The 23412-nt window shown below is 44.5% G+C and overlaps 3 protein-coding genes across 10 annotated transcripts; all 3 read left to right on the top strand.

The window, feature by feature from the left end:
- Nucleotides 1-254: 254 nt before the first annotated feature.
- Nucleotides 255-2185, top strand: LOC118225003 (cytochrome b-c1 complex subunit 10-like). Its single transcript, XM_035412914.1, has 3 exons — nt 255-439; nt 1607-1754; nt 2039-2185. The coding sequence occupies exons 1-2, from the start codon at nt 381-383 to the stop codon at nt 1725-1727; spliced, it is 180 nt and encodes a 59-aa protein (XP_035268805.1). The 5' UTR covers nt 255-380; the 3' UTR covers nt 1728-1754; nt 2039-2185.
- Nucleotides 2186-3246: 1061 nt separating this feature from the next.
- Nucleotides 3247-13739, top strand: mbd3b (methyl-CpG binding domain protein 3b). Of its 7 annotated transcripts, none has more exons than XM_035414037.1 (9): nt 3247-3436; nt 5381-5449; nt 7282-7441; nt 8395-8532; nt 8844-8934; nt 9515-9692; nt 10195-10344; nt 11433-11478; nt 11634-13739. In XM_035414037.1, exons 1-7 carry the CDS (start codon nt 3423-3425, stop codon nt 10337-10339), a joined length of 795 nt encoding a protein of 264 aa, XP_035269928.1. In that variant the 5' UTR covers nt 3247-3422; the 3' UTR covers nt 10340-10344; nt 11433-11478; nt 11634-13739. The 7 variants fall into 7 exon arrangements, with proteins under 7 accessions (XP_035269928.1, XP_035269931.1, XP_035269926.1 ...); XM_035414038.1 differs by lacking the exon at nt 3247-3436 and adding an exon at nt 4490-4739 and having other exon boundaries at nt 5384-5449; XM_035414036.1 differs by lacking the exon at nt 3247-3436 and adding an exon at nt 4490-4739.
- A 712-nt stretch (nt 13740-14451) lies between these two features.
- LOC118225533 (RNA-binding protein MEX3B-like) lies at nt 14452-19218 on the top strand. 2 transcript variants are annotated; one of them, XM_035414034.1, is made up of 3 exons: nt 14452-14655; nt 15525-16010; nt 17871-19218. In XM_035414034.1, the coding sequence occupies exons 2-3, from the start codon at nt 15551-15553 to the stop codon at nt 19205-19207; spliced, it is 1797 nt and encodes a 598-aa protein (XP_035269925.1). In that variant the 5' UTR covers nt 14452-14655; nt 15525-15550; the 3' UTR covers nt 19208-19218. The 2 variants fall into 2 exon arrangements, with proteins under 2 accessions (XP_035269925.1, XP_035269923.1); XM_035414032.1 differs by lacking the exon at nt 14452-14655 and adding an exon at nt 14665-14906 and having other exon boundaries at nt 15175-16010.
- Nucleotides 19219-23412: the final 4194 nt, after the last annotated feature.

Below are 23412 nucleotides of genomic sequence, written 5' to 3'. Positions count from 1 at the left end.
GGCAGTGTGAAAATGTCCAGTAATCGGCAGTAATACGCTTTCCAGCGTTGAATGTAATAATAATAATAATAATACGTTTATTTATATAGCACCTTTTAAGAGCAGACGTTACAAAGTGCTTTGCAATAAAATCAACAACATTGTACCATTACAATGCGAAAAGAAGAAGAAAAGTAAACGGTAGTACCATCGACATGCATGTTCACGCCAGAGACTGCTCTATATACATTCCTATTTACGCTCTATGCACTGAACTGGCTCTATGATACCATCGGGGTAGGACGTATTTCATTCAGGCGCTCCGGACAACTTTGAGGGGTCCTAGCGCAGCCATCTGTGGATCGCGCACGAAACAAGACAGAAGAAGGTCAGATTCGAAAATGCCAAACAAAATAATACAGTTGATTGGACCCAAATATGTTTCCATCTTGAAGACGTGGTGAGTTTTTTGTACAATATGATACTATGGAATACACAGTGTTTTTTTAAATGTAAGCTAAAATCGTTTATAGTATTTTCTGTACAAGTGTATTAGAATTGTCCTTTTCGAAGTGTGAAGCTAGCTAGCTACTAACAACTAGATCGCTGATGGCAAATATCTTAGTTCGATTAAGTATTGTAACTGTTCTGGGTGATGTACTTCTCAAAAGGTAACTGTCTGTAGCAGCGAATATGGAAAATGCCGCACATTGATCATATTTGGCCCTGTGATAGTCAATGTTTACTAATCGCGTCCACACTTTCTTTTGGCAAATTCATTTGATATGTTTCGCTCACCTGTTTTTAAACTAACCTCATTGTAGTAATTTATCGAACAATCAATGTTTTCACTTAACAAGGCGATTTTGTCAAAAGCAACTTCCAAGGCCGATTATGCCTAACGTCCTCAGGCGAATAACCCTAATGATGATAACAGGCGTCAGAACGGAATAGGTCATAGGTAGTCGCTCTGTGCAGAACTGAACCGATTCAGTCATTTGTAGTAGCTTACTAGACAAGTGCGCGAAAGATGACTGCTAAAACGTGCACAACTGCTTGACACAGTTACAGTATTGTCGTGGCAATCAGATTTTGGCCATTTGTGTCTGTTTACCCCTTATCTAGAGTAAAGTATGAATGTTTACTTGTTATATTAAAGATTACTGTTTACTACTACCCCGCCCTGGGCGTGTCGAAGTGTCCTTGAGCAAGACACCTAACCCCTAAACCCCTAACTTCTCTGGCGAATGAGAGGCATCAATTGTAAAGCGCTTTGGATAAAAGCGCTATATAAATGCAGTCCATTTACCACTATTACAATTGCTGCTGTTTAGCCTGAATTCCTATCGTAAACAGCAGTAGAACACCGTAGAAGTGTGTACTTGTGCTAAATGGCAGTAGCTGTGACATAGTGTTCTTAGACTCCATAATGTATTATGAGGCTCAGTTTACTATTATAATTTTACCTTTATCTTGTGTGTGTGAAAGAGAGATACAAAAAAAGACTGGGTCTATCGATCATACAGTACAGTACACTAATATGTTCGACAGTTAGTGTGTCAACTATGTATGTCATTCATGTTTGCACTTCCTTTGAGGTATTTTTTTATCCTCCCTTTTTGTCAAGGGTACCAACGATGGCAGGCTGGGGTGTGGTAGGTGGAGTGGCAGTGGTCCACTTCACAGACTGGAGGCTGATTCTGGACTATGTGCCCTATATCAATGGCAAGTTCAAGACAGATGATTAGCTGCTTGGCACACCTTACTGTCGAATGGTAAGTGGATGCTGCCAAACACGAATTTCAACAACAGTTAATTCCAGTGCCATATTTCCTTTAGATTCAATACAAAAATCAGTGGATAGCCAAAAAAATGGACTGTGCAGCTGTGTATGTGTGTTTTCTGGCCAGTAGATGGCAGAACAGACCTTACAAAGAAGCAAAATGAACGCATCTTATGGTGCCAGCTCATGGGATGTGATAACTAGCAGCACTGTTAATGGTGTGATCATCATGTTCTCTTATGTTGATTAATGTCCTGTCTGTGTGCCTCTTTGCAGGATGGGCTTAGCCCTGGGTGGAGAGCTTGACCAGTTGATGTATGATGTTCTGACTCGCCACATCCTGTGGACTTGCACTGCATTGGATATCAATTTCTTTTTTTTTTGTTGTTTCTGTGAATAAACCTTTCTTTTCCTATCTCTAAACCTGTCAGGTCTTTGTAATTACACGGCCACCAAACATCCGTATGTTTAAGAAATAAATGCAGGGTCCATTCCAGTAAAATGTTGGAAAGTGATCAGAACGTTCTTTAATATTATATTTTCCTTGAAAACCCGCAAGATTTAGATGCTAATTTGAAATTAAGCCATTGGCTTGTTATTTTGGTCTGTATTTACTACCAAGAACATCTACGTACTCTTTATGTGCAGGCACAAATATTCTGAAAACTATCAAGTGATTGCTCCTTAAATCCATCAGCAAAGAGATCCAAAATTTACGGGAACCTTTTCACTGTTTCTGCTATTGCAAGTTATCATTGGACAATATAAATTAATTTGTAAAATTTTACAAAGTTGGTTATGTATATCTAACCTGAGTGCAGACACTGCAGTAGAATAGCTGACTCTAAATTTTGTTAATAACAGCCACTTTAACTCATTTTTTCTCACACTTAACAAAGGTGTATCTCGCACAATGTTTTTGAAATTAAACTGCAGCTGCCACTCAAGAAATAAAGGTACAGATTTCAGTTACACACATATGAGGTCAATATTTGGTTAAAATTTTGTTCATATCTCTGCTTGGTGTATAACTCCAACTGTGGAATTTAAACATCCGTATTGTGCCAAAATATTGTGTGGTAATCCAAACAGTGCTACAAGTTAAAATGATGAAAATAAATGGATAATATTACACATTCAGACGCGATTGTTTAGAAACATACAAGACTAATTGGACAAATAAATGTTAACGTGATGTAAATATCCAAGATAGGAACATCACGTTAACATTTATTTGTCCAATTAGTCTTGTATGTTTCTAAACAATCGCTCATCCTTAAGACAAATTACGTTTAGTGCATAATAATATTTTCAGGTACACTACTCAAAAAACGTCCAGTGCATTAGTGTTATTGCCTACGTTGTGGTACGTAAATGTAGTCAGCGCTGGCACAATTCGGTGTTGCCTGGGAAACCCTATGGCAAGCCCTGTCTAGTGTTCTTTGTTAATCCTGCGAAGTACGCACGCCGTACCTTCCGGGGCCCCCCTCCCTTCTCTGTCTATCACCAGTCCGTTTTTATCTGGCACCGTTTTTCTGCACTACTTACATGCGACGACGGTGTCCTTCGTTTCTCTCATCGAAGGGGGAGGGGAATAAGAGAGGGAAGGGGAGAAGGGATTAAAACACGCCGAAAGGGAGAATTCGAAATACTATGCGAGATGGACAAAAACGAGTAAGTACCGTCGTGCGAATAACAATTAATGCAATATACCAATTTATATCTTAACAATTGAAGTCCTCACCAACCTGTATCCTTCGCCGGTTTTAAAGTGTGTGCTATCGCGGTAAAGACTTGTGTCAGAAAGCTTTTCGCAGGTCTCTCCTGCTGTCGTCTTTGACTGCAAATGAGCCGGAGAATAGGCTACACAATGTGCGCCTCTTATAAAATATAGGGGAGATTATTTGATTTTAAATATCATATATCACCGCTTGCTTAAAATGATTACATTTTGAGAAACTGTTTCATCACCGAAAAGTATTAAATAAGGAGGCGGACCTAATTTCTATCATCTAACCCTTCTTGTACTGCTGAAACGAACAATAAAAATAGATAACTGACATTGCATCTCATTGTGTTATCCATAATTATAGCAATATAACAAAAACAAACAAGCATAATATGTCCCTTTGCTAGTGTACATCAATGTAATCCATGCAGTGTGCATATTATGTATGCGTGCAGACAGTTATTTTGATTCGTGGATTTGCTTTATTCGTGTAATTGGTCAAGTTACGTGCTTTGTTGCTATGACAAGACAGCAGCTCTAAATTTGGCTTATAGTGTCGTCTCATTTAGCAAATTTTGCTTTCCCTGTCATTATTTGACCTCTGGTATTAAATGAAAACTTTGAGGTTTTGTCGTAGTAAACGTTACAGAACATCATTTGTTTTTAACGTCCACATTTTCCTACCTTTGACAATGCCAGTCTTCTAGTTAGCTAGCCAGCTAACGTTAATGTTATCTACACTCTTAAAATGTGCAATAGCACTGAGTGTTCATTTTCGGGCAAATCTTAGGCTGTTTCACATTGCCTGGGTATCGCAACCCATTTTATGCACTTATTTTATAGATTCGTGACATGATCGTGGCCCTTTATGGATTCATGTAGAGTATCATACATTAGACATAACTCGGCTTTTAAACGCATTACACTGTATTTGGAGTCCAGCGGAGGTATCCTTCTTTGCCCCCGTGAGACAGGCAGGTAGTGATGTGGCAAAAAACGGCGGAGCGATCTGCTCGGCGACAAAGAGATGTGATATTGGAAAGAAAGATCAGAGAAATAGTGAGGGGGGAGCAAGACAATTATGTCGACGCGATGAACGAAATCTTAGCATAAGGCGTTTTCAAAGTATTTTTTGAAAACAAAATTAATAAATACAACCCATCGAACCTCTTAGAGACAGTATCGCTTTAATAAAGAAGCGTCTCCACTTCGGCGGATAAAACCCGGGAGAACCATGGAAAGGAAAAGGTGGGAGTGCTTGGCTCTCCCCAAGGGTTGGAAAAGGGAAGAAGTGACCAGAAAGTCGGGTTTGTCTGCGGGGAAAAGCGATGTCTATTATTTTAGGTACTGAGAGAAGAGGAGAGGGTGTTATCGTGCAGATTTCTGGGTAGTATTGGATAGGGGGTCGGGGCTGGATGGGGATTTGGGATGTAGCTAGCAAACGTAGCAAGTTAGCAAGGGGAGGGGGATTTAGACCAAAGTTGGAGTGCTATATAGTTTGCAGCTAACTGGCTAGCTACCTGTAGCGTTGGCGACTTTGTAACACTGATCGCTTAATTGTACGTGCTGGATTAACAATGTAACAAGCTTGCTGCTCTGCGAGCGACGTAGCCAGGCTATGGATTGCAACAGCCTCTTGCTAGCTAGGGAGCTAGCCAGTTAGTTCTAGATCGCTAGGTAATGTAAACTAAAAAGGCGTGACTTGGCGGGATGGCATACCTGCCATTCCAGTAATTGTTTGTTTATGCTGCTATGGTTGTTGGCAAACTAACCTGCGTTGTTCGAAAAGGAAATTATTTGTAAGGAGGGTGGGTATTTACGTTTTTATTGACTTCACGTGCTCAAGCTAACCATGCTCAGGAAACGACACGCGCTGTTCTTTTTTTTAGCAGAAGCGAGGAAGAGGAGGAGGAGCAGAGGCGAGGAAGGGGGGAGGCGGGTCGTGTGTATAGTCTGTGGTACCGTATTATCTTATTTTATTTACCATGCTGTGCTGTGGTGCACGGAAAATGCATTCAGTTGTACAGTTAGGTGGTGAATTGGACGCTAGCAAGATAAAAAATTTGAGCGAAGTTCATGACTAAAGACTTATGCATGTTGTATGCAAGCACGACGTCTCATTGTTTTGTCAACCACACAGTATTACTGTTCGAGGATCGCACGCGCCATTGTGTCATATATACAGCTGGCAGTTTTGCAACTACTAACTCATTCAATTTAATTAAGCGCCGTTAAAGTTACATTTAAAATGTGTGTTTGCGTTGTGGATATCAATTCGTAGAGATTTTTTATTTTTTACGACACAAAGTGCTCGGGGGAGTTAGCTTGCTTGCTTTGGCTTTGTGACAGTTTGCCATGACTGAATTGTCCCTTGCGGAAGAACAACGTTTCTTTGTGTGTAACTACAGTAAGAGTGCAAAAGTTCCGTTGCTCTGTGTCCATTTCTATGGCGCCTTGTAAATCTGATCACGGGTCGCCAGTTGTATAGAATGTCTGCGTAAATATGTCCTTCCTTTCGCGGCAGTTAAATTCATGCCTTTTACACAGGTTACATGCTGTTCTGAGTGTGTTTATACTGAGAATTATTGCTTAAAAAAAAAAAAAAAGGTCTGAGGTAATGTAGTGTTTTGTTGTAGATGATGGGTCTGGATCAAGAAGTAACCAAATTTTTATTTTCCCATGGTGAATGTGACTTAATAAATAAATGAAATGCAGGCACAAAAAGTCTTATGTTGTGAACAAAGTACAGCTGTGAGTAGTTTCCAGGCTGGTACTTGGTTGACCAGGTTCGCTGCAAGAAGTACGTATTGTTGGTTGTAAAGTAGGTTTGGCAGTACTGTGAACGAGAAACTATGCTGTAAGAAACTAAGTGTCTGAACCGTTCAGACTTGAAATGTCATTAACTAATATCATGACACGTAAAGAAAAGGGTTTGCCCTGGTTGCTAAATTCTCTGGCTATCTCACCATCCCCTACTACGGTGAACTAAACACCTCCCTCTGAGCGTCAGTCGATGTACATTTGACAATACAAATGGATGTTTTAACCAGACGGGTGCCACAATATGTATTGTTTATGGTTGGGGTGAACCCCCCCCCCCCCCCCTGTTTTAATGGATAGACTTATAAGTTTTTGGAGTTCCATGAAAGGCTAAAACATTAAGGGAGTCTGGGTTCGTGGCTACGGTCGTGGCGTCTTTATGTGATTGATACGGTAAAATTGCGACAAATAATTTATCAACCCACCACTCCTGGATTGCGCTGTCTTGATAGGCTTCATACAATTGCTCGTTCATTCTACATTTTGTGACGGGTGGACGGATGTTGTTGTTGATTAGTTTCTGGTCTTCGGTTCATTTCTCATTGCCTCAAGACGGCTGACTTTGAGAATCACAGGACTGGCGCGCGCATGCGATTGTGCTCACGTGTGATGTTTGTGTTTCTTCACTGAAGTGCGTGGGGGGCTCGCGTGTCTCCCCTCAGTTCTGTTGCGCCGATCCGCCTTTTTATGTTTGCATGTGTGTGTGCGCATTGTGTCCTCTCTGTCTTTTCGACAGAAAGCAAGTGGTGGGTATATGAATGCAAAAAAAGAAAGAAAAAAAAGAAATAAACAAATGGCCGATAAATCGTTTGTGTTTGAGAGTAGTGGGCCTCTGCTTTGAATGCTTTATCAGCTGATCCCCTACACCACATCCCCCCCCTCCCTCCCTCCCTCCCTCCCTCCCCAAAACAACAAATGAAAATGGGTAAAAGTTTGGTAATCTGTACCGTTTCCCTTCGCCCCTTCCCAGCCCCACTGGCAAGAAGTTCCGGAGCAAGCCCCAGCTGGCCCGTTACCTGGGCAACTCCATGGACCTCAGCTCCTTTGACTTTCGCACGGGGAAGATGCTGATGAGCAAACTCAACAAGAACCGACAGAGGCTACGCTACGACAATAACAACCAAAACAAGGTTTGTCGGTTGCTTTTTTAAAAAATGTATTCATTTTTAGTTTTTTTGCAGCATTTATGACATCACAGATTAGTTTTTTTTTTGTTAAATCTGTGTTTATCTGTGTAAATTTGTGGTATTTTGAAAATGCTTATTACAAAAAGCAGTTTACAGGACTAATTCAGTGACTTGACCTAGCTAGCTACTGAATATCATGTGGCTAACATTAACGGGAATGTCCAAACAACCTTGCATGGTTTTGTCGATATTGTAACTTGAAATGTGACACTACTGGTTGGTCTATGAAGGCTTAAGAGTAGTAGTGGCCAAATGGCAGTTGGCCTACGGAAAAATTGCCCAGAGCACAAACATGTCAAGAAGAGGAGTGGCAATGGAGGGCCCAGATGGGAAGAGGCAGCCATGTTGTATAGTCAAATCTAATCAGTTTTATTTACATAGCGCTTTTTACAGAAAACTGTCTCAAAGACACTTTACAGAGTGGCAGAAAAGAGCAAAAAACAGAGCATAGAACCAGGCCTGAAGCCCCAAATTGTGAGCACGAGGTAAAAGGAAAAAAAAAAAAAACTCCTTGCAGGAAGAAAAACCCTCAAACGGAGTTGAGAAAAAACTCCCGGATGGGATGAAATCTCGGGAAAACCAATTTATAGAGGGGGAGCCCATTCTCTACTGGCCAGCCTGGTATAACGTAGTGGAAGAGTAACAGAAATATAATTAGGGATTTTATCGCAGCAAAAAAAAGAATGGGTTGAGCATGTTACAGTTGAGGTAATAAACCAACTGGAGTTGTTTAGTAAGGATAGTGGAGTTTATAGGGGCAGGGTAATGTAGTGCAGTGCTTGGCACAATTAGAGGTGCCAGTGGGCACGGGCAGCAGGCTTAGCGGTAGTGAGACAGTGTTATGCAGTGTGACTGGGGTCACGCTCTTGACATGCTCCTCTGTCTTTGCTCTGAAGGGCAAGCCGGACCTGAACACATCGCTGCCAGTGCGGCAGACGGCCTCCATCTTCAAACAGCCTGTCACCAAGGTTACCAATCACCCCAGCAACAAGGTGAAGACGGACCCTCAGAAAGCCATCGACCAGCCCAGACAGGTAAAGGACTCGCAATGCGCATTTCCTTTTTTTAAAATCACGCTGAGAATTTGCAACACCGCTGAAAGCTTAATTCCTTAATTTTAAACTTAATTTTACTGTAGTTGTAGATTTATTGTGAATAGGAGCACCCATGTCATATTTGGTCAGTCTTAGTAGCCTGGGGTCTGGACTTTGGACTGTCGGCCTCCAGGTGACCTCTTAGCCAGTCGGTGCACCCCGTGTGTTCCTGCTTGTTGGTTTGGTTGCGTGTAGGCCTCGTGGTCCCAGCTGTGGCTGCACGCTTCCTTTTGACTTCTCTGTGCCTCCAGCTCTTCTGGGAGAAGAAGCTGAGCGGCCTGAATGCTTTCGACATCGCGGAGGAGCTGGTGAAGACCATGGATCTGCCCAAGGGCCTCCAGGGTGAGCCAAAATGGCTGAGGCCCCCCGGGAGGGTCTTGTTCTCTTACATTACATTACTTTACAGTACAGGCATTTAGCAGACGCTCTTATCCAGAGTGACTTGCACAACTTTTTACATAGCATTTTACATCTCATCCATTTATACAGCTGGATATATACTGAAGTAATGCAGGTTAAGTACCTTGCTCAGTGGTACAACAGCAGTGTCCTATCTGGGAGTTGATCCTGTGACCTTTAGGTTACAAGACCAATACCTTACCCATAATACTGCACTGCCGCCCTTTTATGTTCTGACATTCAGCCTTCTCATTTCAAATAAGCACATCTCCCGCTTTACTACTACATACTGTTGCTCAGGCTGATGGACACACTGTCTAGAAAGCGTGCGTTTGTAAGAAACGTGTTCTGCTGAAATTATTGATTTGGTGTACACTGTAGAGGAGGTGGGAAATGTTTCAGCATCAGTAATTAATTCAAGTCTTTGATTGGCTAAAGAGTTCACACTTTGTTCTCAGGACCTTAATTGGCCTTCTCTCCCTTTTTTCCTACCTCTCTCCCTCCCTCCCTCCCTCCCTCCCAGGTGTTGGCCCTGGATGCACAGATAAGACCCTCCTGTCGGCCATCGCCAGCGCCCTGCACACCAGCGCCGCCCCCATCACGGGCCAGCTGTCGGCCGCGGTGGAGAAGAACCCGGGGGTGTGGCTCAACACGTCCCAGCCCCTCTGCAAGGCCTTCATCGTCACCGACGAGGACATCAGGTACGGGCCCGCAGTCTGATGACCGTGGACTGCGCTTAGAACGCTGCCGTGGTTACTGTCGCCGTAGGAGACCCAGAGAGGAGCTCCGACCAATCACGGAGCACGTCGGTCAGAAGAAACGTTTTCTAAATCTCGCAGTCCCAGCTTTTATTTCTACGCATTGTATTCAGGATGACATTGGCTCTCCTGCCACTCTCGTGTGAAGTATTCACTGATGGGGCATCATGATTTGCACTGTGCCTTGTATGTATTAAAAATTTCAGTTGTGTGTTTCTGATGTTTTAAAATCTTAGGTATCCTTTGCTTGGTGGTTGAAAACATCACACTCTCTGAAATATTGACAAACACTCTTGTAGAATGTAGTCATGTATCTTTGATTTTGATGATTGTAAATGAGCTATACTCTTGTCTTCCCTGAAGTTCGGACCACTGTCCTGCTTGTTTAAATAAAAAGGGGACATTTTCAGTGTCCTGTTCATCCTTTCTGTGTTTGCCACTTCAGGAAGCAGGAGGAGCTGGTGTACAGTGTGAGGAAGAGGTTGGAGGAGGCCCTGATGGCTGACATGTTGGCTCACGTGGAAGAAGCTTCCAGCGATGGGGACTGCAAGGAGGAGGGGAACGACAACGACGACATGGAGGCGGTATAGCAGAGGTACAGCGCTCGGCACGGTCCAACTCCGGAACACGCTTTCAGATTCCAGTCCTTGTTTTACGGTGTGCTTCAGCACCATTAAGCCTTCGATTGGCTGGAAAATCCACATACCTTTTTCGCAGGACCTTAACGTATCTGCTGATTGAAAGGAAAGTGCACATACCTGCTTACAGGAATTCAGTTTGACACTCCTGCTCTGGAGAATCTGGAAAGGGAACGTAGTTTGTGAGAGCTGGTTGGATGAGACGAGATTTAGGCTGCATCCTATTTCAGGTTAGAGCTTCAGTCGTCACCTGCAGTTGGAACTCCACCTACTCAAAATTTTGATCATCAGAAATGGCAACTGACTTGACTGAATTGGTTCATTACCACAGCATATCCCCAGAGGCTGAGCAGACTTGGTCTCACTTTCCAGTGGTCAGCCTGTTCAGGTGCATAATGTAGTCAGATTATGAGCCTGAGAAGTGAGGCCAGGAAGTGTACAGAAGAGGTAAAGTACAGAGAAACGAGGAAGTATACCAGGCCGGTATATCAGGAGTCCGAGCATTACTGAAGGAAGGTTGGTTGTCTCTGCTAGGGAACATGGATTTCACCCAGGGCATTTATCCCCTTCACCCTAACGAGAATACCATTATATTTCGGCTAGGGAATATGAAAGAAAGTTTAGTGAAAGTGTTTTTTTACAGTCAAGCCCCTGTTGCAATCAGGTGTGTCCCCCCTCCCTCCCTACTGTAGCTGTGTGTTATGTGTGTTGTGTGTTAGACCTGGTAAGGAGCCTGGGGTTGTAGTCATTCCATTTGCCTGCTCGTAGGTCCAGATTAAATCGCTGCTAGGTAATCGGACGGAGTGTAGCACAGTGGGTAAGGAACTGGGCTTGTAACCGAAAGGTCGCAGGTTCGATTCCCGGGTAAGGACACTGCCGTTGTACCCTTGAGCAAGGTACTTAACCTGCATTGCTTCAGTATATATCCAGCTGTATAAATGGATACAATGTAAAAAGTTGTGTAAGTCGCTCTGGATAAGAGCGTCTGCTAAATGCCTGTAATGTAATGTAATGTAATCCTAATAGCTCGTGTCTGCCATTGCAGAACAAGATGTGTCCCATGGAAACTAAGGCTACTTCTCTCTTTCCATGTAAGTTATTTTTGTCTGAAATACATTTTTCTTCTTCCTTCTTTCTTTTTTAAGTGATTTAGTTAATGAACTGAGAGCTTGCATATGCAGCTCTTTGTCTGTAGTGTGAAGATAATGAGGATCTTGCTCATGACGGTGTGTTTTCTGTCCCGTAGGGTTAGGGGGTGCTGTAGAGCAGCCTGGAACATGGGAGTCCCCTCATGCCTTCACCAGACCCTGACGCTGGACCCTTTTATGAGCCCCCCCCAAAAAAACTGCCTTCCTCATCCTCATCCTTTTCCTCTGTCCCCAAAGGATCCCTGGCGGACTCCGCCCTGACCCCAGCACAGCTTGTGAACTTCTGGCTTCACTGCTAGGAAAAACACTTGCTACAATCCTCAATCAAATTGATTAGTAATGGAAAACACACACATGCAGACACACACACCCACGCACACATGTTGTTAACGGTGCAAAGAAATGGGAGAGAAGTTACAGTCGGTTTTCAAATCCATCGTTGTTGTTTTTTTAAATTTCTTGTGTTTTATACACATCTGTTTTTATGGACGTTGGTAGAGTATGCTAAAGATGGAGATTTTTTAACAGTTCTTTCATTTCATTGGGAACCTCCTTAACTTGAATGCAAGAAAGAAAAATAAATATTAGAAGTATAAAGGATGAATTTCCCACATTGGAGGACAGCAGTGTAATTTACATAGCATAGCATTGCATGGTGCATAGCATTCTTTCTCCTAGCCTCATCAGTTTTACATACAGGGTAAGAAACCCTCCTGGGGTAGCCATCAGACCTGGATCAAATACATATTTGTTTTGGATTCAGATACTTTTCTGCGCTTTACTGAGCTTGTCTGGTGTATTGGAACCAATGAAATACTCTCAGAAAGTGCAAACCCTACCACCTGGTCCTACTGGCAGGCTCAGTTACACCAGGCAAGATCAATAGAGCAGAGAAAAGTATTTGAATCCAAAGCAAATACGTAAACACTGGATTTGTATGCCACTCTTTAATGTATGTGGGAAAAATCTTTGATAAAGTTTGTGAAGGTATATGGATGGAGATGTGCACAGTGCCACTTAAACCTTTAGCTTTTATGGATTTACTGGATAAAGGTGGCTTTCCTGATGGGCTCTGGTACAAGTACGTGCATGTTGGAAATGCGTGTTTTTATTTCGTTATTTTTAACAATGCCATTTCCACACTGGGGTAATCCATTTAAATCAGTTCGTTCCCTGGTATTGCCCAGAGCAAAGATAATTTTGTCAAGGATCGTCTTGCAGTGTCAGAACGTTACAGGAAGTGTTGTGTGTGTGTGGTATTACTCTCACACGGACTCCCCAGTCCACTCAGACCTTATTAGCTGCTATGCAACCATGCTGCACAATCTGTCGTTATCCCCACGTTCCCCTCGACGGTCGCGTTGTGGTCGTAACTGGGTCATGACTTTGCTGGACAATTGATCGCTTCTCAGTTACAGACGGCCCTAACTTATTCCCGCGGGTGCAGAGCTACCCAGGTCGCGCGGCGCTGCCCCAAGTGTTGTGTCCTACTGCTCGGAACGCTTTGTTCGTGGAACGGTGCTAACTGGAGTTCGTTGTTTCCAGTTCGAGGATATTCCTTTTTTGTCAATTCATGTCCTACCTTTAAGTAAACACTTTGTATAAATGATTCATGCCATTGCCAATGCTGCCTACCCCCCACCAGCTCTCTCTTTTTTTCCTGTAGTGCAGTATGTTTGGTAGCAGATCGCGATGCCGCATCAACTTTGTTAAATGGCGTAGGCAAGACGTGGAAATGTTTCACATGATCCCAGAGTGAAGTGACCGTATAGACACGATCAGACAACTGAGGTCCTCCACTAAATTAGTGAAGCACATCACTTCTGTTTTAACCTTTTGGTGAGAGTGAAATTGTAAGGTTCAATTTCTTTTGAATAGATGTTCTACAAACTCCTTCTTGCAAAAAACAATTTATTTTTTTAAGGATACGAGTGTGGTGCTTGAAGAATTTCAGCGGATGGTAATTATGCTTTTTTGCAAGAAGTAGTGTGAGGACTTATCTTTTAATTGCACACAAAGAAATTCAACCAGGAGTGCAAATGTTCTCTATTCAACCTGTTTTGTGACATTAGAGAAGTTAAAACAAGCTTGCAGTTTGATTTCACTAGAGAATGTAAAACACAGTTTGTGTTCAACATCAGCAGGCCAATTTACCTTTTATAAAATTGACAAGTAACTGATTAAAATGTCTGTGTATATCTTCAGAGTATGCCTTTTTTGTGTGTTGGTCTTGTTCAGTTGATTATGATGTGATACTTGTCTTACGTTTCATGGCCTCATTCATATTGCTAGTTCCAAATTTGAACATTTGATTGAAGCAACTGCTCTAGTAGTTACCACTCTGGGAAGCCTAATGTGTGCAGTTTTTCAACCCAGTTTAATTTTAGCTGAACGATATTTACATAATGGCAAACTATGCTAGAATCCTTTAAATGGCTGTATGCACATGCATAAAAACTTTGGTTAGCACAGATGTCCTTAGGAAGTTAAAGAAGTATAAAAACGCTTGTAACGCATTCTTTTATGAGTTAAGTCCACTTTAGCCACTTCAAATCGAATTGTTTCAATTACAAACTTAAGGACTTAGTGAGCTCTCGGCTCGGACCACGGGTATCGGATCGTGATTTCCTTCTATTTATTCGTTACAGTAAACAACACTGAACTTCAGTTGACATGGCTTTCATAAAAAAAAGTGTTGATTTAGTATTTATTCAACTAAAGTGATTTGTTTGGCTTGTGTTATGTTACTACTAAGGTGGCTATCATGACGGTGTGGCTAGTTTGCTGGCTTGCCACCATCTGCAAACTTGTGCCAGAACTGGTCAAAAAAGGGTTAACGTTTTCTGCTGTGACCGGTGTTGTGTTGCTGGATGTCCAGATTTTGGTGTTTATTAGGTTTTGAACAGAAACAATAAATAGTTACATCTAAAGGTGATCGACAACACATAACCCCAGTTCCAACCTTGGTCGGGCGCTTCCTACAAGGAGAGCTGGAGTCGCATGGCCTTTGAACCTATTGTTGTGTCGCGGCTGACGTCAGTGCTGTGTGCGGGGAGACGGGCAGAGCGGCATGCGCCTGCCGAAACAAAGACGGCGGAGAGAAGATAGGTTAGAAAACAGGCAAGTAGCTAACTTGATTATATTTATAGTGAGATGTAAGAGTGGGTTCCTTGTTATAAGATAGTTGACAAAATAGTATTTGAAGAGGCTGAAAATCGTACTAGGTGTTTAACGGTTATCCCGTCTAGCCCATGATTTTTCCAACGCCCCCAAATTAGCTGACCGCTAGCTAGTTTGCTACTTAGCGTTACACGTACTGCAGTCCTGATTTTAAGAAAAGCGAGACACAAGGGAAGTGGTAAGGAGGAAAAGTGAGTAAACGTTGCGTTGCCAACGTAGCTAGTGTTAACGTCTAACCGCAAAAATGCATTGTTCTATTATATCACAGAAATGCCTGAACAGCCACTTCTAGCTATGTAAGGTTAGCTAAACTCTGGTTTGCGCGCTTGTTACGTTATTTCATTAGACAAAGGCTACATAACATGACAGCTTGCTAGATGGCTCGCTTATTGTTTGTAAACACCATTTAATTTGCCAATAAATTGAAACCAGATTCCATTGTTTTCGTTACTTTAACAGCATCCCTGTTTTCACGAGGACAAGGAACAAGACTCGACCTGAGTCACAAGTTGACAAGACCGAAACTCAACAATTGTGACAGCTAGCGCTAGAGGCAATACTTGAAACCAACACGTACGAAATGAGCGCAGAATGTTAAAATAGACCGCACAACAGGACTGTCAAGCTGGTCACCTGGAAGAAAATAGGCGTCGTAGAAAGAACAAAAAATACTACTGTGCACTGTTTTAGAGTCCCAACCCCTGCGTTTAAACGTGCTTTGTTACTTCAGAATTTAGTGTATTGTGCTGGAGTAAGACTGTCACTGTTTCACCCAAAATTGCATGATCAAACTCGGGGACTCTGTCTAGCTCCCAGATCCACGCAGGCATATCCTATGGAGAATGAGATGGTGGTGAAGAGCCTGCACGCTGGAGTCGTTCTGCCCGGGGAAATGGAGACGGACTCCAGAGACGAAGAACATCAGGAGGCGCTCTGCTTCACCCTCGATCAATTATCTCTCGTGGCTGTTGAAAAGGCAGACTGTGGTGGCGAGGGAGGGCTAGTCGATTCCCATGACACGCCGGACTCTAACTCCGATACGTGCAACGGTGTAGGGGGCTTCGTCGGCTTACAGATGCTTGAACACCCCGGAGGCTCGGTGGGATCCCCGTCTTCCTGCTCTCCACCCCCGGAGTACTACGCCTCGGGTGGATTCCACATTACCGGCCCGCACGCTCACGCCGTGCTCGGGGAGCCGAGCTCCGTCCTCTGTGGCCGAAAGAGGAGCGTTAACATGACGGAATGTGTTCCAGTTCCTAGTTCTGAGCATGTTGCTGAAATCGTGGGGCGGCAAGGTAAGATGAATCTTGGCTGGCGAGCCATCCGTTTTGCTAGACATATAAAATAACTGTTATATGCTTTGTGCATTTTGTGACTGAACATATTGCGCCTGGGTAAACTTATCCAATGCAATGGGCCCCAGTTACCAGTTATCACTAACGTTAGCTCCCAGCTGTCCTGTCAAAGTTGCTCTTCTGCCACGCAGAATTTAAGCTGTCGTGCCAGAATCGTTTGTGTAAAATACAGGAGTCCAGTTGCAACGTTAAATGGTTGTCTGACTGCTTCCTAACTACACTGCGGTATGTATAGTTTACACATGTTAGTATGAAAACCCGGTGTTAATGAATACTGTAGCAGTTAGCTAGCATCACATCTAATGCCGCCAACTGCACTGACCATCTTGCTGCTTGTAACCGCAGGGATACTAGGCTAAACTTTAGCTGCCCGTGCACATGTGGTTTGCTTTTAACATTGTCCACATTTAACTATCCATAACAAATTTGTATTTTACTGGTAATATAGCCACCTAACAGAGCAAACGCATTGTCCCCAGTTTTGAACTCATTTGGAGAGTAATGTGAAAAAAGGAGAATGCCCGTCTTTGTTTGCATGCTAGCCTCCAAGTGCCGTTACTGCAGCAGGGTGCGACTGTTGCAGCGCTGAAAAGTTTCAACGCTTTTTCACGGCGGCCTAGTTCAGTATTTACTGTTTTGTAGGGCGTGTTTCTCGGGCTAGATTACTCCATAGACGCATTGCATCGGTCCGCTATATCATCATCTAGACAATAACTTATTTATCTAGCCACATCTGTTTTAAATTAGGTTACAGTAAGGATGGTTAGCGAACATGGTTGTGAAGGAGGGGGGAGGAGTATAGACAGACAAAGCGACAGATTGTGGTAGTCTGGGCATGTCTGCATGCTACCACGAACAAAGGAAACCAACTCATAGCTACCTAGATAATGTTTTGGTTTGCGTTATTGCAGCCAAAAGTGAAAGCATAGTTCACTTGGTTCAATAAAATTAATATTATCAGTACGCAGTTTAATTACACCAGTAATGCACTACAGTACGTCTATTGCAGTATAGAAACGTCAGTGAGGGGCGTTTGTACAGTATGGGCGTTGTAAGATTCCCTCAATCGGGAATACATGGTTGGATCGTGGAACCAGTAAATCTGCGATGCAGTACTTTTTCAGATGATCCAATATGAACATTAAAACTAATTTGAATCGGAATTGGCCCATCCATACTGCAATGTGGTTTTATCGCCTGGTTCCCTTTGTTTGAAAGTACCATGCTTTCTGTCCCTTAGAATGACATCACGGAGGCCGTTTCCAATTGGTTGTTTCACAAGCGCACTCTTAAAGGGACAGCGCAAAACTATCCCGGCTAAAAAGCTACCCTAATTCGGTGATGTGAGAATTTGCCCGCCGAACTTTGTTCTTCTTGACTCAATAAACCTGTAATACGGAATGCTACTATTAACTGGTCAGAAATAGCGATACATTTACTGTGTTAAACAACAGTTGGCTTTTCTCGTTGTTTTACATTTTTGTCCTTGATCAGCATCTACACCTTTTGGTTATGTAACTTTTGCTAGTTACCCTCGTCCGAAGTGATAGGCGGTAGGTTTGGATTTATTACAGATAAAATATGTATAAACCGCAATTAACCTTTAGGCTACAGAAGACCTGAAAGGTCAGTTTTTGCATGTGTATCTAGCTGAACTGGCTGAAGCTGCAGTTTCATGATATTCATGACAGACTTTCTTTGTTTTTGATACAATAATCAGTAGTCATTTTAAATGATGGACTGAAAACGAGATCACGTGTAACCTGACCCGTCCTCATAAGTGCTCCACGTTCTCTCCAGGGTGTAAGATCAAGGCCCTGCGCGCCAAGACCAACACGTACATCAAGACGCCGGTGCGCGGGGAGGAGCCGGTGTTCATCGTGACGGGCCGCCGCGAGGACGTGGAGATGGCCAAGCACGAGATCCTGTCGGCGGCCGAGCACTTCTCCATGATCCGCGCGTCCCGCTGCAAGGCCGGGGGCGCGGCGGGGGCCGGGGCGGTCGGGGGGGGCCTCCCGGGGCCCCCGCACCTGCCGGGCCAGGTGACCATCCAGGTGCGCGTGCCGTACCGCGTGGTGGGCCTGGTGGTGGGGCCCAAGGGTGCCACGGTGAAGCGGATCCAGCAGCAGACGCACACCTACATCGTGACGCCGAGCCGCGAGAAGGACCCGGTGTTCGAGGTGACGGGCATGCCGGAGAACGTGGACCGCGCGCGGGAGGAGATCGAGACGCACATCACGCTGCGCACCGGCGCCTTCGTCGACCTGCAGGGCGACAACGACTTCCACAGCAACGGCACCGACGTCAGCCTGGAGGGGCTGGGCGCCGGCGGGGGTGGGCTCTGGTCCCGGGCCGGCCACTCGGCCCCGCCCCCGCCGCTCCCCGGCAGGAAGGCTCGGTCCGCCTCCTTCCACAGCGCCGGCCTGGCCCTGGGCTCCGCCCCCTCGGAGAGCTGCAGCCCCGACAGCCCCTTCAGCACCGGCAGCGTCGGGGGCGGCTTCGTCTTCGGGGGCGACCTTCCCGCCCCGTCTGCGGAGGAGCTGGGGTTCGAGCTCGGGGGCAGCGGCGGCGGGGGCGGCGGCGCTAACATCTGGGCGCCGTTCGCTAACGCGCGGCAGCAGCAGCAGCAGCAGCGGCGCAACAACGGGGCGGTCACGCCGCGCGTCTCCCCCACCCTGCCGCCGCCGCCGCCGCCGCCGCCGTCGTCGTCCGACCCCGCCGGCCTGGAGCACCCGCTGGCCCGCCGCGCCCAGAGCGACCCGCTCAGCGCCCTCTCCTGGCTGCAGGCGGGCGGCGCCTCCTTCTCCCGGGGCTCCAGCAGCAGCAGCACCACGGGCTACTCCTCCTCCTGCTCCGCCTCCTCCCTGCCCGGGGGCTCGCCCACCGAGTCGGAGGGCGGGGGCGGCGGCGCGGCCATGCTGGCCCGCTTCAAGGCCGCCGCCGGCCTGGCGGGGGGGTACGGGCCGGGCGCCCGGGACTGCTACGTCTGCTTCGAGAGCGAGGTGATGGCGGCCCTGGTGCCCTGCGGGCACAACCTCTTCTGCATGGACTGCGCCGGGCAGATCTGCCAGTCGGCCGAGCCAGAGTGCCCGGTGTGCCACACCCCCGCCACCCAGTGCATCCGCATCTTCTCGTAACGATGGGGGAGGGGGGGTGGGTGCGAGGAAGAGTGGGTTAAAAGGGGCGGGGCCGGGGAGTACACTTCCTTCAGAACATAAAGACACCTGGATCCGCATAATAAAACTACAGCTCTAGTCTTCTCAGACACCGACAAACTGCCTTCATCCAAACGACAATAGCAACCATATCAGCCATGACACTAGTACTGATGTTTATAATAATAGTAATAATAATAATGATGATAATAATAATAATAACAGTAATAGTAATAATACTGATAAGGGCAATGACAATGGAAGTGACAAATGCGATTGTTGCAAGCCACCAAGTTTATTCTGTGAAGAAACTAAGAATCTTAAACACTATGTTCTTATTTCTCAACCCAAGTTAGCCTCAGCTAATGCACAGTTGGCTTGGTTCAGTTATTTGTATCATATGTGATTTTTTTTTTTCTTTCCCTCAAACGCAGATTTTCTGTTTACATTTTGCACAGGAATTCTGTTGCCTTGGGATGTTTGCAAGTTCTGATGCACTTTCTAATGCATTTTTAAAAAAAAGATCATCTATAATTCTTGAATGGTATTAGAGGCATCAGATGTTTTTTGTTAAGTATTTTTTTAAAAACTGAATTTATATTCCTGTACAGATGGTTTGCATTTTCACATGCTCAATGGCACTATTGTGTGGAGAGTTGCTGTGATGTAAAGGGGACTCACTAGAAATGGACGCGTAAATCAATGAAAATACGTGAACACGGGTGAATTTTACACTATCCCAGCTTCTTTGAAGGCCAGAGTGTCCATGTTTCAGTGAGATATGAAAGCATCACCACAGCCGTCCCATCAGGTTGTACACTCGTGTAGCTGCCATTCTGAGTAGAGTACGTTTAAAAGACCAAAACGCTGGTATATTTTGCGTTTGAATGTTTTTTAAGGGGAGAGAATCTAGAATTATTTATCGTTGGTTAAGAACAATGGCCAGAGTTGGGGGGGAGGGATGGATATCAAAGTTTAATTGAGCCAACATAAGAAGTGTGGTTTTGTTGCCAGACCTCAAATGGCTTTCTTTGTCCCCCATCTTCCTTCCTACTTCACTTCTCTCTTTCTCTCTTTCCTTTCCTTGTGGGTCTGAGAGCATACGTCTCCAGATCTTTGTTACTGTGCTGAAATTTGCTTGATCAAATTCAACAAAAGTTGCGCTTTGTCTATTAAGGCTTTTTTTATACTTGATTATTGATTGTGAACAACTCCTCGTTCCTTTTCGTTCCTGATTTTGACACGGACTCGTATCTTTTTGGGTTTCAAAGCGAAGCAGACGGTTTGGAAAGCCCGTGTAGAAAGCCTGTGAACCCTGTGAGACTGTAGCTAGCCAGCTAGCTGTTACGGAGTTTTTTTTCTGTGGTTATTTTTAAACGGCTGTTAACAATAGTTCCTTTGTGGCTGCGATGTATTCTGTCACAGAAAGATGGACATTGATAAGTGCTTGAGAGACTCTTGGTGCTTTCTTCTTTGCATTACTGTGCATTTATTTCAGTAGATGATTGTCACATCACATTAAACACACACACACACATAGAACATCTGGCAATCATGAAAATCCCACCCCCACCCCCCGATTAATCAGAATTGCAAAAAAGAAAGCACGCCGTTAGTCGCATTTAAATCTTTCCTCTTGTGCATGTTATTTTTCGCAGGGGGGGGTTGGGCAGGTTGTAGTTTAACCTCCCTCGTGCCTCACACGGGGTTCTTGTGTGTGAGGATGCTTAATGTCTGTACAGTACAATTTGGGTGATTTTCACGTCTCTCAGGGGCACTCTCTTGGGACCCCATTTTTAGTACCCCCCTACCCCCCGCCGCCCCCCCCCCCCCCCCTTCCCAATCCATTACATAAACAGAATCTCCCAGTGTACTGTTTAGATTCTTCTGGGATTACTCGAAACACTATGAAGATATGTATTTTTATTTTTTTCTTCTGTTCATTCTTGAAAAAGCCTCATTTTAGTTTTTTATTTTATTTTTTAAAGTTTTTTTTATAATTGAGTGAATATTTGCAAGTGCCCTGATGGTGATTTTATTGCTGGATGTAGCCCTCTCAGACGTTACAAAACCCCGCTCTCAGTATCTGGGAGATAAGCCATAAACGACAACATGGAAAGGACACAAAGGGCTTCCACATTCCCAGCGGCGATCCACGCAGCCTGGGTTTGTGTATCCTTAGTAATAACGAGGAGTCGTGAGGAACAAGACCGTTACGGCAGCTAAGTCCACAAACAACGGGGCTTCCAACAACAACTCAAAAGTGTTGTTTGCTTTTTTTTGGCTGGACCGCAACAGCGGGGGGCCAGCCCTACAAACGCGAATGTCTGTGACCTGACTGACTGACTGACTGAGTGAGCGATGAAGTTACGGCACGCAACGTCTGTGACGTCGGCCGGTTCGGTCCAGCCGTACGCTAGGTATTTGAACCTGGTCTTGTTTTTGAAGAGTCGCGGGAATGTTCCGGTCCTTTCCGTGGGCCGCGTTCTCAGAGCGCTGGCCACGCGGTGGCCGGGATGTAATTGAGATCCGTCACGTCACCTGCGTTCATCGCGGTTTCGCAAGCACAACGCTCGTCCGTTTCCCTACGTGGTAAGGCGATGAGCAAGGACCCCCCCCCCCCCACCCCCACAAGTGCTCGCCTCAGAATTCGAACGTTAGGCCTCATCCTTGACCAGTGACACTTGATTGTCTTTTGTTTTAAATGGGTTACATTTGTTTTACATTTATTTATTTGCTAAACAGCCACCCCTCTCTCTAGGGGCTACTTAAAATAGATCACATAGATGTGTATTGTATGTGTCTGTGTAGTGCGTTAGTTATATTTCTGGTTGTGCCCATGCAAAATTTTGTTACAGGTGCACAAGAACAGTCCAGGTGTATATGAATACTGCTTTCACTAGTATGTATAAAGTATATCTTGGGAGTTTTTTTTTTTTTTTTTAAACACTTTTTTTCAACCATGTCCTAGTTTACTTGTGCCTGGGGACTGTTTGTTCTCAAGTGAAGGTTTGTTTGGCTGATGAACAATAATACCTGGTTTCCCTGTGCGCAGATTTTGGTCGGACTCTGATAACCACTTATGTAATTCAGATCTCCGTTTCGACACCAGTCTAGTCGGTACTGCGGTGCATTTTTTATTTTTATTTCGGTTGTCGAAACCCTGTCGGAGCTCTCGACCGAAGGACCTGCAGAATTTTGCGACTTTGGACGTCCGCTTTGAAAAGGAGAAAAGGCCGGTCGTGGGGTTACGTGCGAATGTCTCCGTCACTCTTCTCCTCCCGTAGCTTCTGGAGGGTCTTCCAAAAACCTACACGCATGACTGACATCTCTGTTCCAGCTGTTCGATTTCGTCTGCAGCGCAGTGCCCCAGTCTGGAATGTCCTTTTTGTTTGTTTGTTTGTTTGTTTGTTTATTTTGTTTGTGGTCGCTGTTGAACATGAAATGATAATGTTGACTGCCTGATACTTGAAGCATATGGGTGTCATCGAATGTTCCTTTCTTAATTGGGGTGGGGTGGGGGGGGATGGAGAGATCTGAGAAATGCTTAACGAGTTGAGAATTGTCTGATGTGGATAAGGACAGAGGGTAGGTGATGGTGGGCAACGATTTTGCAAACGCGTGTTGAGGAAAGAACGGTTTAAAGGTACAAGTATCTAATGCACAACATACCCTAAAGATGGGGAAAAAACAGGGTTTATGAATGAAAATCATTTTGGGATGCACAGAGGGGTGGGAAAGAAACATAGTCCATTCTTAATTCCTTTCCCAGAATCACCCTCTGTCCTATTGCTTTAAGTATTTTGTACACAGATTTAATGATTTTATTATTTTTTTAACCAAAAGTGTTTTTCAATAATAAGCCTGCAGAACTGACTGTAAATACAACTATTACAATCATTGGAATTTGTGTGTGGATGTGGAGGACTAATTAGGACAAATGCATTTTTATCATTGTTTGCGAGTTCAAGTTCCGCGTGTCCTGAAGTTATCGGACATTGGTTCAGTCACTTATTTTTGCATTTCTTTATAACGTACTTACTTTATGACCAAAACGTCCCAAACTGTGACCATTTTACTTTAAGGATTTTTGCCTAATTCTTTATCTCCTGTGTACATCTAGACAATTTATAATAGAAAATAAGACAGCTATTGAAGAAATTTTAAAATTGAAATATATTTTATTT

Source organism: Anguilla anguilla, chromosome 4 (assembly GCF_013347855.1).
Source record: "Anguilla anguilla isolate fAngAng1 chromosome 4, fAngAng1.pri, whole genome shotgun sequence".
NCBI lineage: Eukaryota > Metazoa > Chordata > Actinopteri > Anguilliformes > Anguillidae > Anguilla > Anguilla anguilla.
The sequence above is the reverse complement of the archived record's forward strand: the minus strand, read 5'-3'. Positions and strand labels throughout refer to the sequence as shown.